This window comes from Antedon bifida, chromosome 6 (assembly GCF_963402885.1).
Source record: "Antedon bifida chromosome 6, ecAntBifi1.1, whole genome shotgun sequence".
Lineage (NCBI taxonomy): Eukaryota > Metazoa > Echinodermata > Crinoidea > Comatulida > Antedonidae > Antedon > Antedon bifida.
In genome coordinates, this window is record NC_136231.1 from 21,992,694 (window position 1) to 22,006,069 (window position 13,376).

General features: G+C 32.4%; 1 protein-coding gene across 2 annotated transcripts; it reads right to left on the bottom strand.

Annotated features, from left to right (window-relative positions):
• Nucleotides 1-2,138: 2,138 nt before the first annotated feature.
• On the bottom strand, nucleotides 2,139-12,782 carry LOC144845522 (arylsulfatase B-like). 2 transcript variants are annotated; one of them, XM_078702912.1, is made up of 8 exons: nucleotides 12,669-12,782; nucleotides 9,620-9,806; nucleotides 8,823-8,995; nucleotides 7,159-7,308; nucleotides 4,496-4,556; nucleotides 4,135-4,399; nucleotides 3,285-3,445; nucleotides 2,139-2,815 (listed from the first exon to the last, which is right to left on the bottom strand). In XM_078702912.1, exons 1-8 carry the CDS (start codon nucleotides 12,765-12,767, stop codon nucleotides 2,529-2,531), a joined length of 1,383 nt encoding a protein of 460 aa, XP_078559038.1. In that variant the 5' UTR covers nucleotides 12,768-12,782; the 3' UTR covers nucleotides 2,139-2,528. The 2 variants fall into 2 exon arrangements, with proteins under 2 accessions (XP_078559038.1, XP_078559040.1); XM_078702914.1 differs by having other exon boundaries at nucleotides 2,140-2,815; nucleotides 7,189-7,308.
• Between the last annotated feature and the right edge of the window lie 594 nt (nucleotides 12,783-13,376).

Sequence of the window (13,376 nt, forward strand, 5' to 3'; positions counted from 1 at the left end):
CCACAAGACAGTACACTGTTGTTGGTAGACTCGGATAACTCTGGCTGGGTTATCCAATACCATTCAATGAGATTGGTACAGGGGCCCAAAAGGAAACCACTGCATAGTAACTACGTCACCAAATCTTATGTCACCAAATCTTATGAAAATTACGTTAGGTTGTTTATCGCCTAAAACAGCAGAGAATTGAAAGCTAAGGAAAACAAGAATAGCGTAAAGTATTCCATTTTCTCACTAGAGATTTACTTTTTTTGTGCAGATCGCATATACAAATGGCAAACAATTGGATATTCACGTTTTGGAGTTTGGTTGTATCCTTTGTGTAATAGTAAATACAAGTATGAATAGGGCTAATCTATGTAATCCGTAGAATGTCAATGGTCAAATTTTTTATTGAAGTGCAATGAAAACAATGACAATGAACTCAAATAACAGTTTCCTTATTCCTTTTCATAAAGTTGTTTGAATTAAAATGTATCTAAAAGAAGAAAGAACAAATACTGGTCTATGCATTTGGAATAAATGAGAAGTACAGTATGACCATGGGTTCATTAATTATTCATTAATCCATAGTATGATTAAGAACGAAAGGATAGAAAAAGAAGAAGAAGGTTAAATTTAAATTTCGCAATTGGACAATGTAAAAGATTTCCAATTTTCAAGAATGTAGAATGTTTCTTTCTGCCACTAATTAAAATTTAGATCCCATTTCATCATATTGTATATTAACTATTAACGTTATAGACCAGGGTTGGAAAAGACTATAGGCCTATGTAAATTTACAGGCTGCAGCGTAAAATTAACCAGCAGTCAACAATACCGTGCATAATTTGCCGGCGGTCAGCGTTTTTGTTGTTTATTTACTGTTTGAATTGCTTTGAATTACTGGGCGAATTTCCGTTGTAATTACGGACGTTCCGAACTTTGAAAATACAGTGTTTAATTGCTTCTTTCTGCAAATTTCGATCATATTTTCTTTTTTTCGAGTGTGGTTGTACAGTTTATAGTGGATAAATGAAAATGAATTGATAATAATTAATTTGAGAATTGATTACATTACCGGAAGCACCTTCGTCGGGGACCTCCATCGACAGATGTTCTCTATGTTGATTAACACCACGTTGTGCACAAGAAGTTACAATAATTACTTCGGTTATCTTGATATAAAAGTGACATCATCAGACATTTAGATGCACTAGTGACAGGTAATACTGATTAACATGAAATTAAAAATATTGCTCGTTGAGTTCTACACCATCACTTGGAGGGAATCAGAAACTGTCTAAATATGATACATTACATATGGCAATGACGTATATAGACGAGCTGATGAAACTTCTAGAGAGTAAGTTGGATCAATTGTTTTGCTGTGAATGGTTAATTGCTACAACAAATGGAGGTGTTTTTCTCGCAGAAGTACACAAATTATCAACTATCTGTTTTACAACACATGCAGTATTAAAGGAAGCTTTTCAGTTTGAAAAACAATTCCATGTTTTTAGTTAAAGACGCCTATTTATATTTGACTTACACGGACCTGCCTATACTGTGTTTTACTAATGTATTGCATTCGAAATATGAATATAATATATAGTTATTGTGTTCTGAGATGTACTTTTGAGTTTCTCTTATTACAGAACTACCGCAAACTTTATTTCAACATCGTCGTGCAATCTATCAAACATATTGTGGATGGTTTTAACTTAAACTATATTAAGATATCACCAAGACTGTTTGTTAATTCAATGCAGATTACATAATCAAAGCTACATAAACGCCTTCAAGATAATTCCGTATTTTGTTCAATTTAATAACACGTTTTTGACATGCTTTTCATAGAAATGTGCGCTATAATGGTAATATTTGTTTGTTTTTTCAAATTAAATAAATACTTTTCCAAACAATAGACATGTTATTATGTTATGTTCATAAAGGTTTGGGGAGGGGGAGTGTTGGTACCCGGTCTGGGGCGAATATACCTTGTCAAACTGTATAGGATTATAAGAGACCTTGTAATATTATTGCATATAATAATAATAAGTAACATTTCTTATTTCAATAAAAATTAGTTTTAATTCACCATAACACACGAGAATAAGAATGTTGACCTTCAGCCAATATTAACATAGGGCCTATTTTTGTCTAGATATATTAATAGGCAACAACATATTGTATAATAATTTGTTAAAGTTCATTCTAATGTTGATTTGTGTTCTATTTCTACTACCCTCTTTCTACTCACACAAGCATATTAGTACATTAATTAAATTGTAATACACCCACATTCTAGATACCTTGGATTAATTTCATTTTCGAGAAATATCGGTCTTTAACAAGTTTAAAGATTTTGTAAACTATAAGTCATAGGTCCTAGTAATTACAATTTTGTTGACCACTGCTCGTGGGAAAGTAGTGAAGTTAAAATACAAGATGGTCATTCGTTCATTTGGTCAAAATCAATGGGTAAATAATAATAATAACGAATATGAATTCTATTTGAATCCCTATGTATTTGTATATTATTTATTTTATGGTAGTGGTTCCCATGGGTCGAAGACACAATCATTTCCATTTAGGCATGGGTCAGCTTGTTCTGGCTGAGGAGCTGGAAAAAATACAGGTACTGACTGGTTGTGATAGTTGTAGAGTTTAGTTAATAAGAACTTAACAACCGTAGGATACGCTTCAGACAGGTCATTCATTTCAAGTGGATCTTTCCTGATATTGTACAGCCAAACAATTTGATCGGAAGGGCTACTTTGCCCATTTATTGTGGTAAGGCCGGAATCGGGAGGTGCTATCCAACCTGTTTGCCCTGTAAAAAAAATAAACTAAAGGGGTAATAGAAGGAAAATACATCATTATTTAGACCGACACAATTAGGGGAAAACCAAAATGTTTCGTTTCTTTTTCCATCAACACTATACAGCTCACTATTTCGGTCGGTTGATCGGTCGGATGGTCAGTCAGTCGGTAAACACTAACTAACTTTGAGCACGTGACTGCAGCCATGTATATGGCCTTGTTGTATTTAGGTGTTCGAAACGGGAGAGAGAGAGAGAGAGAGTCTATAGGCGGGGGAAAGGGGAGAAACTATCTCAATTATGGAGGAGTGATTTGGGGAGTCTAGTAATGAGGTATCAAAATTACTCGAATTGTGGGAAGATTTCAGACTACTTTTGATAGAGGTATCAACATGATCGTGAAAGTTTTAAACTAATGGAGTGTGATTGGGGACTCGCTTTTCTGGGGCGGGTATATTTCAATACCATTGCAAAACTCACCAGTATTTCCAGTCAAAAGCTTCCAGTCTCTGTATCGTATTGCAGCCTCAATACTGACATTGAATAGGCTCATATCGACAATCCAATCTCGACCACCAGAAACTACATTCAATGGATTGATGTTGTGCAAAAGTTCAAGACGACTAGAACAAGTACCGTACCTGTTGATTGAGATTGTCAAAATAAATAATAACACATAAAAGATGTTAAGGAGCCTTTGAATTACGACGGCTACCTCTCCTGGGTTTAGAATTTATATTTATTTATTATAAAATTTGAAGCTTTGTAACAACAATAATAACCCTACTTATTGATCTTGAGCTTGGACCTACTTTGAACATGGAGCTACCCTTTGAACCTGGACCTACTTTGAACATGAGCTACCCTTTGAACCTGGAGCTACCCTTTGAACATGGGGCTGCTAACCGTTGAACCTGGAACTACCGGTACCCTTCGTAACCGTCGTAAAATTTGAAGCTTTGTAACAACAATAATAACCCCCTTATTTCAGCAAAACAATAGAAACTTTAAACCATGAGCTAACATTTGAACCTGGAACTACCCTTTGGACCTGAAGCTAACCACTTTGAGTCTCTGATCTATCGGAACCTGGACCTACTTTGAACATGGAGCTACCCTTTGAACCTGGATCTGCCCTTTGAACCTGGATCGACCATTTAAAACTGGACCTATACCCTATTGAACCTGGATCTATCCTTTGAACTTTGAGCTACCATTTGAACTTGGGACAACCCATTGAACTCACACACGTCACCAGATACCATGAGTAATATTATGTCATTAAATATTGTCAATTTGGGAAATGACTGTAATGTTTTAAGAATCATACTTGATAGTATTCCACTGGTTGATTCCATCCAGTGGTTTTGTCCCGTTTGTGTTCCATCCAGCTATACCTTCAACAATGGTGGGAAACCAATCACTAACGTGGATCAGTCCATTGTTAATAGTGCCCTTAACTTTTCCCGAAAGTAATGGACTATGGACAAATCCAACAGCTCGGATACCTCCTTCGAACAGCGAGGCCTTGACACCACGTAATGGCCAGTTTATACCGGCGCCTCCTCCTATATCTCCTACAGCGCCACCATTATCTAGAATGATAATACGTATTATTTAAATTATCTATTCTGTTATTTCGACATAACAAAAAAAATGTTGCCAACTTTGGATTAGGCGATAATACTCACCACTAGAAAATATTATGATAGTGTCTTCATAGATTCCAGTTTCTTTCAATGCATCTACGACCTTAATATTATTAAACCATAATATAATTATATATATATAATAATTTTGGGTAAATTGACAGGTATCCTTGATGATAATTGACTTAGAGGTCGAAATGAGAACATTTTTCCGAGTGGGTAAACGCAGTGAGGATGGGTGTCGCCCTATAAAGGTAGTATTCAAGGAAGAATGTTCCAAGAGAAGCCTTTGGAATTGCAATCCGAAAGAAGTGCGCAGTAAGTAATGACAGAAACATTAGAACGTGATGAGTTTAATAAACTCGGTTTCGTCGGATCCCCAATCGGAAGAGAATACTGCCTAATAATGTAAGTTCCATGTAGTATGAAGTTAACGAACATTTTTTTAATGTGCTTTATACAGATTGTGATTCCTTTATAAATAAGAAGGAGTTAGTTTTACGTTTATCTTCCGAGAAAATTGATATTATTGCTTTGACAGAGATATACTTTTTGAGTTGTCTATTGAAGAGTTTCATATTCCTGGATTTTAGATGTTTTTGCTGGATGAAAATTTCTTCAGTGATTTTTAAAAATATTTTGTTTGTGGAGTCTATTTTTGTTTAGATAAGAGGAGTGTATAGGAGTGACTCTGAATCTAGTGTCAATAATTCTGCTTTGCGTTCTCTGTTTAGAAAAGTGGCCTCTTTTTCTTGTTCAGATTTTATTAAAGTTGGAGATTTCAATTATAGGAGTATCAATTGAGAGCTGGGATATGTGACTGGTGAAGATGGTATACATCTTACACGTTTTTTTGATACAATTATCGACCTATTTTTGTTCAGCATGTACGAGATCCCACCCGTTATAGGATAGGTGAACAACCTATGTACTGGACCTGGTATTTACGTCTAAAGATGAATCAATTAGTGAGGTTCTTCAAGCCCCACCATTGGGTAAGAGCGATCACATGGTACTCTTTTTTTTAAATTCCAGAGTTAAACTAACCAAGTATGATAATGTGGAAGTTAGAAATTATTTCCATGCTGCTTATGATAAGTTACGTGGTTTTCTTGGGAATGTTGACTGGGACACTGAGTTACTGGATAAGGATGGATTAGGCTACACTTTTACTGTTCGTCTGATAATGTTTTATCTAGTGGGTATGGAACATTTTGTTCCAGTATGTAAAAAACACTTTATTTAATTTTAATATAAAGAGACCTTTTACTCAGACGCAAGTGTACGGGAAACAAGTAAACACAGTAAAGTAGATTGTTTTACGAAGAAACAACTGAAAAGAGGATGAATGGAATACAACAACATGCTGATTTGGTAAAGAACTGTAAGACAGCAGAACCAAGTAAATAAGATGCTGAATGGGTAAAGAACTGTGAGAAAAGGCAGAACCCAGTAAACAAGATTCTGATTGGTTAAAGAACTGTTAGAAAAAGCAGAACCCAGTAAACAAGATTCTGATTGGTTAAAGAACTGTTAGAAAAAGCAGAACCCAGTAAACAAGATTCTGATTGGTTAAGGAACTGTTAGAAGGCAGAACAAAATCACAATTATGAGTAGGCCTAATACCGTACTGTAAGTGACATCAAAGAATATATATCACAAGAATGAGTATTCCGTGATTTTTGCATGAGAAATTTGTAACAGAGAGTGATGCCCGCCCTCATAAGGGCGGATGTATACAGACTAAATAAGACTTGATCTATTTTTATACCTCCATGCTTGATTTAATAGATATTATACATGTCACATTAATTAGAATTATGATAATATATTTGGCAATTGTAAAACATTTTATAATACATATTTAATAACAAACTAGTGTACATTTACTTCTACAGAGAATTATTTACTACCATGCTAAATTAGTTCACAAAAAAGGCCGAACAGCAACACCAAAAATCAACGAAGCGTTACTCAGCACGACCTATTCTTTTACCATTGCCGCGTACTAATCTACGCCCGGTAAATTAAGTATTGTTTTTTACATGATATAAATTAGTATAAAATACATGTTATTAATAGAATACAATGTTAAATTTCATTAACATTTATTTGTTTTACCAAAAACAAGTTAAATATAGAAATATTATTAAACTATCCTATGAAGCCAACTGTTTGTTCGGCAGTTTGTACTACATAAATTGCATGAAACGAACAATTAAATATCCAAACAGCATTTAACATGATGTTGGCATGTAGTTGATAACATTTTTTATCATGAAAATTCTACCGGTGGTCCAGCCTTATTAGATTAGTGTAACCGTCACAAAAAGTTGTATACATCCTCACTTATGACGGCGGCGGCGCCCTACCACATGGACAATATTACTGTTACAGGGAAAATCGCGGATTACTCATTCTTGTGATATATTATTCTTTGGTGACATTCAGCTTGAACGGTGTAATTCATCCACTGTATACGGTACGCAACATCGTTTAATTCATTACAATTTAATTCATGCAACAAAGCATTTGGGCCAAACTTACGACAGTTCAGTTTATTATTATTATTATTTAAGTGTTACAACAGCAGCCATAATTATATTATTATAAGTGATAAATTACAAAGTACGACGCTTATTACAAAGTGTCAAATATTAACAATTTTAATAAGGAACATTAGTTTGAGTAAAATGTCAACTTACCTTTCCAATACCTTCATCTAAACAACTCACCATCGCGGCATAAGTAAGTCTGTTTTCATCAGTAAATATACCGCGCAATGGTTCTTTATACTCATCTGGTACTTCGAATGGAGAATGTGGTGCTTGGTACGACAGGTACAAAAACAAAGGCTGGGAAAAAATGAGTATTATGTTATTACATTTTTAAATGAATACTGTAAGTAAATGGCCTGGACTTTTTTTTTTTTCTCTTTTGTGAGGTTCACTCACCTTTATTTCATTTCAAAACATAAATAAACAATTTTATTATGTTTGTATATTATCTTTTTAAATATATACTATTTTCATTCATAGACATAAAGTTTCCCCTTACATCTTAAAAAAACTCTGCAAGATATCATTTATACATTTACATTACATATAAACTGAAAACAGTATCAATACATATGGAAAATCAAAAGCAACTCAATAACCAGTTGCTTGTAGAGTATAGCATTTCCCATGCTCTTTTTTTTTTACACTTCTTTTTATTGTTTTTCCCTTTTTTTTTCCCTCTCTTTTTTCTGTTTTATTTGCACTATTTACATTTTTGTACAAATTACTTTATTTACAGTAACCTTCAAAATAAAAAATTAATAAAATACATTCATGGTATACTCTTGTGTAAGTATATTTTTAAACATTATCCATGAGTTTTTACAGACTGACTTATTTAATTCTGACAATATATTTATTTTATATATAGAATATAGAGCAATTGAGTATAACTTATTTTTTATGTTGCATTCAGACCCAAAAACAAGTTCTTCAAAAGAACAGTTACTATTATCTAACTTTTTAAATATTTCATTGATTTTTTTCCATAATAAGACATTGCTTTTACATTTGAAAAACATGTGCTTTTCATCCTCAGTTACATCACATAACTCACATTTTTTTGTGTTCTTAATATTCCATTTATATAATTGTAAATTTGTTGGTAAAATTTTAAGAAGCAATTTGTAATTAAGTTGTGCATATTTTTTGTTTTTCTCATTTTTTACTTTACTTGACCAAATATCAAACCAGTTTGTAATTTCAATATCAATTTCTTTTTCCCATTTGGGAATAGTAATAGGAGCAACAAACATACCTTCTATAAAACTTGAATATATCTGTTTTGTTTTCATCTGAAATATCTTATTTATTTTATAATCATCTGAATTTAATTTAACACTATCTCCATTATAATTTTTTATTAAATCCAGCCAACCTTTAGGAATAGCTTGCATAAGTGTAGCATATTCACTAAGCCAGTTTCTTTTGACATTTAATTTTGATAAAATTTCATGTGGGTTCATTAGTCTATTGATTCTTACTAATTCATTGATCTGATTGAAACCTACATTACTCCATGTTTTATAAAACAAAGTAGTGTTTTTACAAACAATTTCCTTATTACCCCATAGGTTTTCTTGTATAACATTATTATAAGATTTTGCCTTACTGTTTATATTTGTATTAAATTCTGCACAACTTTTTATTACATTTGAATAAAATAAGGGCATCTTAGCTAACAAAAAACTGCCCTTTCTTATATTCAAGTTTGACATATTCAACACCATATTCACTTCCAAAATGGCCTGGACTTTTACATTGATAAGAGATAGACATGGGTGGGGTTGGGTAGTAATAGTTGTAGTTACCTTGTCTTCCGTTTTGTTCTTTATTATGTCTATGGCCTCGTCAGTAAAAACGTGAGTAGAGTATGTACCATTGTACTCAAATGCAGGTAAGTAGTTTCGATGGAAGTCGTAGCCTTCAAGCAGTGGTGGTAAGGATCTGTGGCTATAGTAAGAGGCAAAACCAAGATACAACCCTAAACAGAACATACGTTTTGTTCGATTACAGTAAGTTATGGAATGTGCAACAGAAGTGTGTGACGTTATTTAAAACATATTTAATATTTAAAAAATAATTGTCATTTTTACTATCAATTAATTAATCGCTGTCATCACCATGTAAATATATATATAATCTTTATATTCGGTAATGTGCATATCCAGTTTAGAAACATTTTATTTCTCGGATTCGGATACCTTTTATTACACAATACACTTCGCAAAGGTTTAAAAAAAGCGAGCTATAATCATGCGAACTAGATCATCAACTATTACTAGAGCAGCTTTATAGGTCCTACGTAGCCGCTTCTGTAATCCAATGGACGTAAATCGAGCGGACATAATATTTTTTATTCTTTCTGTAACTACAATTATTTTAGTACAATCTTGTTGAACGTGTCAAATGGCCGAGCTATAGGCTATGAGCTATGGGCGTTTTACGGTATTAATATCGGCATGGGTTCGAGGCCGATTCTTACACTTACTTATCATGTGATTCACAATTGTCCAATTAAAAGACAGGTAGGAGGTATGTTATAATAGTAGTTTAGTTATATGCAATAATTATAAGGTGCGGTATTACTATGCAAATCAATATTTACCCAAGAAAGAATCGAAACCCCTGTTATTTGGAAGGCATGCCTCGTCATAGAAACCTAGATGCCATTTTCCTACCAAGTGAGTAGAATAGCCAGCTTCTTTCATCTTCTGAGCTAAAGTTATTTCGTCAGTTGGTAAGCAAGATGGTATCGAATCTGTGAAAACGCCATGCTGTAATCCTGTACGAATCTAAATAAAGAAAACCAAACGTTATTCTAAAAATATATCGTTTGTCTGTAATGAAAACCACAACAAAAAAAGGAATAAACTTGCTCCATCTGACCATGGGTTAATCCATGATCTGACTGTAGTATCGAATAATTATTCGTAGGTTCATTTGTTTGTCTGTTTCGGTTAGGACATTATAAATACTATTTCAGGTAAATTCTACCCATACTGGCATGCTTTGGCAGGTTTATATTCACGTTTATGAATAACTATCTTCGTGTGACTGTGTTAACCTTATCTATAAAAATGGAGAGCATGATAATCTAAACAACTGGAGACCTATCACTCTCTTAAATGTTGATTACAAATTAGCTGCGTTTGTTTTAACAAAAAGAGTTCAAAATGTAATAAAAAAAATTGTAAATAATGATCAAAAAGGTTACATAGAAGGCCGCTTTGGCGGCGAAAATATCAGGCTAATAGAAGATTTACTTGAATATTCTGATTCTGAAAATTTATCAGGAGCCATTATAAGCCTAGACTTTAGCAAAGCTTTCGATACTGTAAATAGAGATTTTTTATTTAGTACATTACGTCACTTCAACTTTGGTCCATCATTTATAAAATGGGTAAATGTCCTATATTACCGCTCAAAATGTATTGTAGTAAATAATGGATGGGTCTCAAACAGCTTCATTACACATAGAGGCATTAGACAAGGCTGCCCACTATCAGCTCTACTTTTTGTCATGGTAGCGGAAATCATGGCCTTAGAAATAAGGAATGATAATTTTATAAAAGGTATTGTGATACCAAATAAAGAGAATCATAAAAATGAATTGAAAATATCTCAGCTAGCCGATGATACAGTTTTATTTATTAAAGATGAATATAGTATTAAAAGAAGCTTAGATACAATAATAGATTTTGGCAAAATCTCAGGTTTACAACTAAATAAAGGAAAAACAATTGCCATGTGGTTAGGAAGATGGAAAATAAGGAAATGTAATCCTTTCAATATCAACTGGACATCTAGTGGTTTTAAAATACTTGGTGTATTCGTAGGCCATGATAAAGCTTTGTGTTATACAAAAAACTGGACCGAAAAAATCGAATCACTAAAGTATATACTCAATTCTTGGCGAAAAAGAAATTTGACTCTATTTGGTAAAGTTGTAATCTTAAAACAACTAGCTTTAGCAAAACTGATTTACATGGCAAGTATTTTAACAACACCTGAACATGTCATAAAACAAGTTGATAACATAGTATATGACTTTCTATGGGATAAAAAAGGAGAAAAAATAAAAAGGTCAACACTTATAAATGACTATTGTCATGGTGGAATAAAGGCACCGGATCTAAGATCGCAGGTGCAAGCACTACAAATATCATGGGCTAAACGTCTCTTTAACGACGAACCTTCAAAGTGGAAATACTTACCGACTATGTATTTAAATAATATCGGACCTCTAGATGTCCTTGAAAATATGTCTCATTATAATATAAAATGTTGTAAAGGTGTACCTAGTTTTTATCTAGATGTATTAAATGCATTAACTAAATATAATGAAATTGTATTAAAATGGCCATCAGGCTATGATGAAATATTAGAACAAAACATTTGGGGAAATAAATTTATAAGTTATAACAGCCTATCACTACTGTATAGAAACTGGATCAGATCCGGTATTAGAAAAATAAAAGATATTGTTTTTGGTAATAGATTCATTAATTCGAATATGTTACTTGAAATTCTAATTTCAAAATCAAATTGGATAGCAGAATTTCACACATTACTACAAGCCATTCCACAAGAATGGAAAGATGTTATTAAGTCAAAAAATGAAAATACAATACAGGACAAGATTCAGTCTGCTACTCAATTATGTAAAATAACAAGTAAGCAAATGTATAACTGTTTTATTAGAAAAAAAGGTATAGAACCAAAATGTCAAATAAAATGGCAGTTGTACTTTAATACTACAATTGATTGGAAATTAACCTGGGAGCGTAAAATAAAATTAATTAAGGAAAACAAACTCAAACAAATTAACTTTAAGTTACTACATAGGATTATGCCAACTAGAAAGAGGTTATGTATATGGAAAATTGTAAACATAAACAAATGTCCACAATGCGACTGTGTTGAAGATGATGCACATTTATTTTTTGAATGTGCGGAAGCAAATAATTTGTGGCTTTACATAAATGAGCATACAATAACTAAATTCAATATCGAGGCAAATTTCAAAAATATAATACTTGGCACTGGAAATACATATGTAGATCATGTGTTTTCAATTGGTTTGCTAAGCATATACAAAGCTAATGTATTAAAACAACTAAATAAATGGAAATATGCATCACTTCATCATCTTTTTATAAATGAAAAAAATATAAGAATATACATATTATCAATGCTGCTATAAACAACAATTATGTATAAAAATAATGAAACGTATTACTTACCTGGAAAATTGTATAAATAAAAAAAATTAATGTTCTTTTTGAAACAATATTCATAAGATATAATATTATAAAGTTTACTTTAATGTATGTGCAATATTTATATACAGTACTATAAAAAGATTGTTTGAATGTGTGCTGTCTTATATTAACAACTTCTTCTATGATAGTATTTTATTATATTATATAATAATGAATTTTGTATATACATTATGGAATGAACAAAGATTGAATGAATAAAGATGGGAGAGACCCATAAAAGATAAAAAAAAAAAAAAAATCTTCGTGTGACTGGTACTGCACTGCAGAATCAAGTAATTCTGAATCTTGGTCATATAACACATAACCATCCGACACCTGCTTTTTTCGTGATTAAATCTTCTGAACACGTACTACTCAGTCAATGAATCTTACCTGATATCGACCGGTCATCAGCTGACTTCTAGTGGGCGAACATCTTGATTGAACGTAATAATTTTCTAACTTCACACCTTCAGCAGCCAATTTATCCATTACAGGGGTATCGAACAGCGCCCCGTGGTATCCGACATCCCGATACCCTTGGTCATCTGTCAATATGAATATTACGTTAGGTTGTTTATAGCCTATAACAGCAGAGAATTGAAAGCTAAGGAAAACAAGAATCGGGTAAAGTACGTTACACGCCATTTTCTCACTAGACATTCACTTCTTAATCGTATACAAATGCCAAACGGTTTGAAGTTTGGTTGTGCCTGTGTGTAGTAATAAATACCAGTATGAATAGGGCTATTCTATTAATATTTTCTTTCATTTGCATATTATACAAAGGTTCTTACAATACGTCAAGATGTATTGTTCCTTTGACTAATTCCAAAAAAATACAAAAAAGTGGGTCATTTTGAAGTACCAAAAATTAGTCGAAAAAAAATCATTTAACTGAAATACAGACGTTTTTTTGTTAAAAAAATAATTTTGTTTCTTTCATTTGCAATTATACAAAGGTTCTTACAATAGGTCAAGATGTATTGTTCCTTTGACTAATTCCAAAAAAATAAAAATAAAAAGATTTCATAGGATATAGGATATAAGAAAAATATATATAAGAAAATAATCTAACCTACAGAACAATTTTGGAGATTG

Bases quoted from the DNA above. Each gene is read 5' to 3' on its own strand.
- LOC144845522 (XM_078702912.1), bottom strand. From the start codon at position 12,767: ATGGATAAATTGGCTGCTGAAGGTGTGAAGTTAGAAAATTATTACGTT. The intron at 3,446-4,134 runs GTATGATTCTTA...CTCAATCAACAG, and splicing joins AACCAGTGGAATACTATCAA to GTACGGTACTTGTTCTAGTC. The intron at 2,816-3,284 runs GTGAGTTTTGCA...TTTTTTTTACAG, and splicing joins GCTTTTGACTGGAAATACTG to GGCAAACAGGTTGGATAGCA.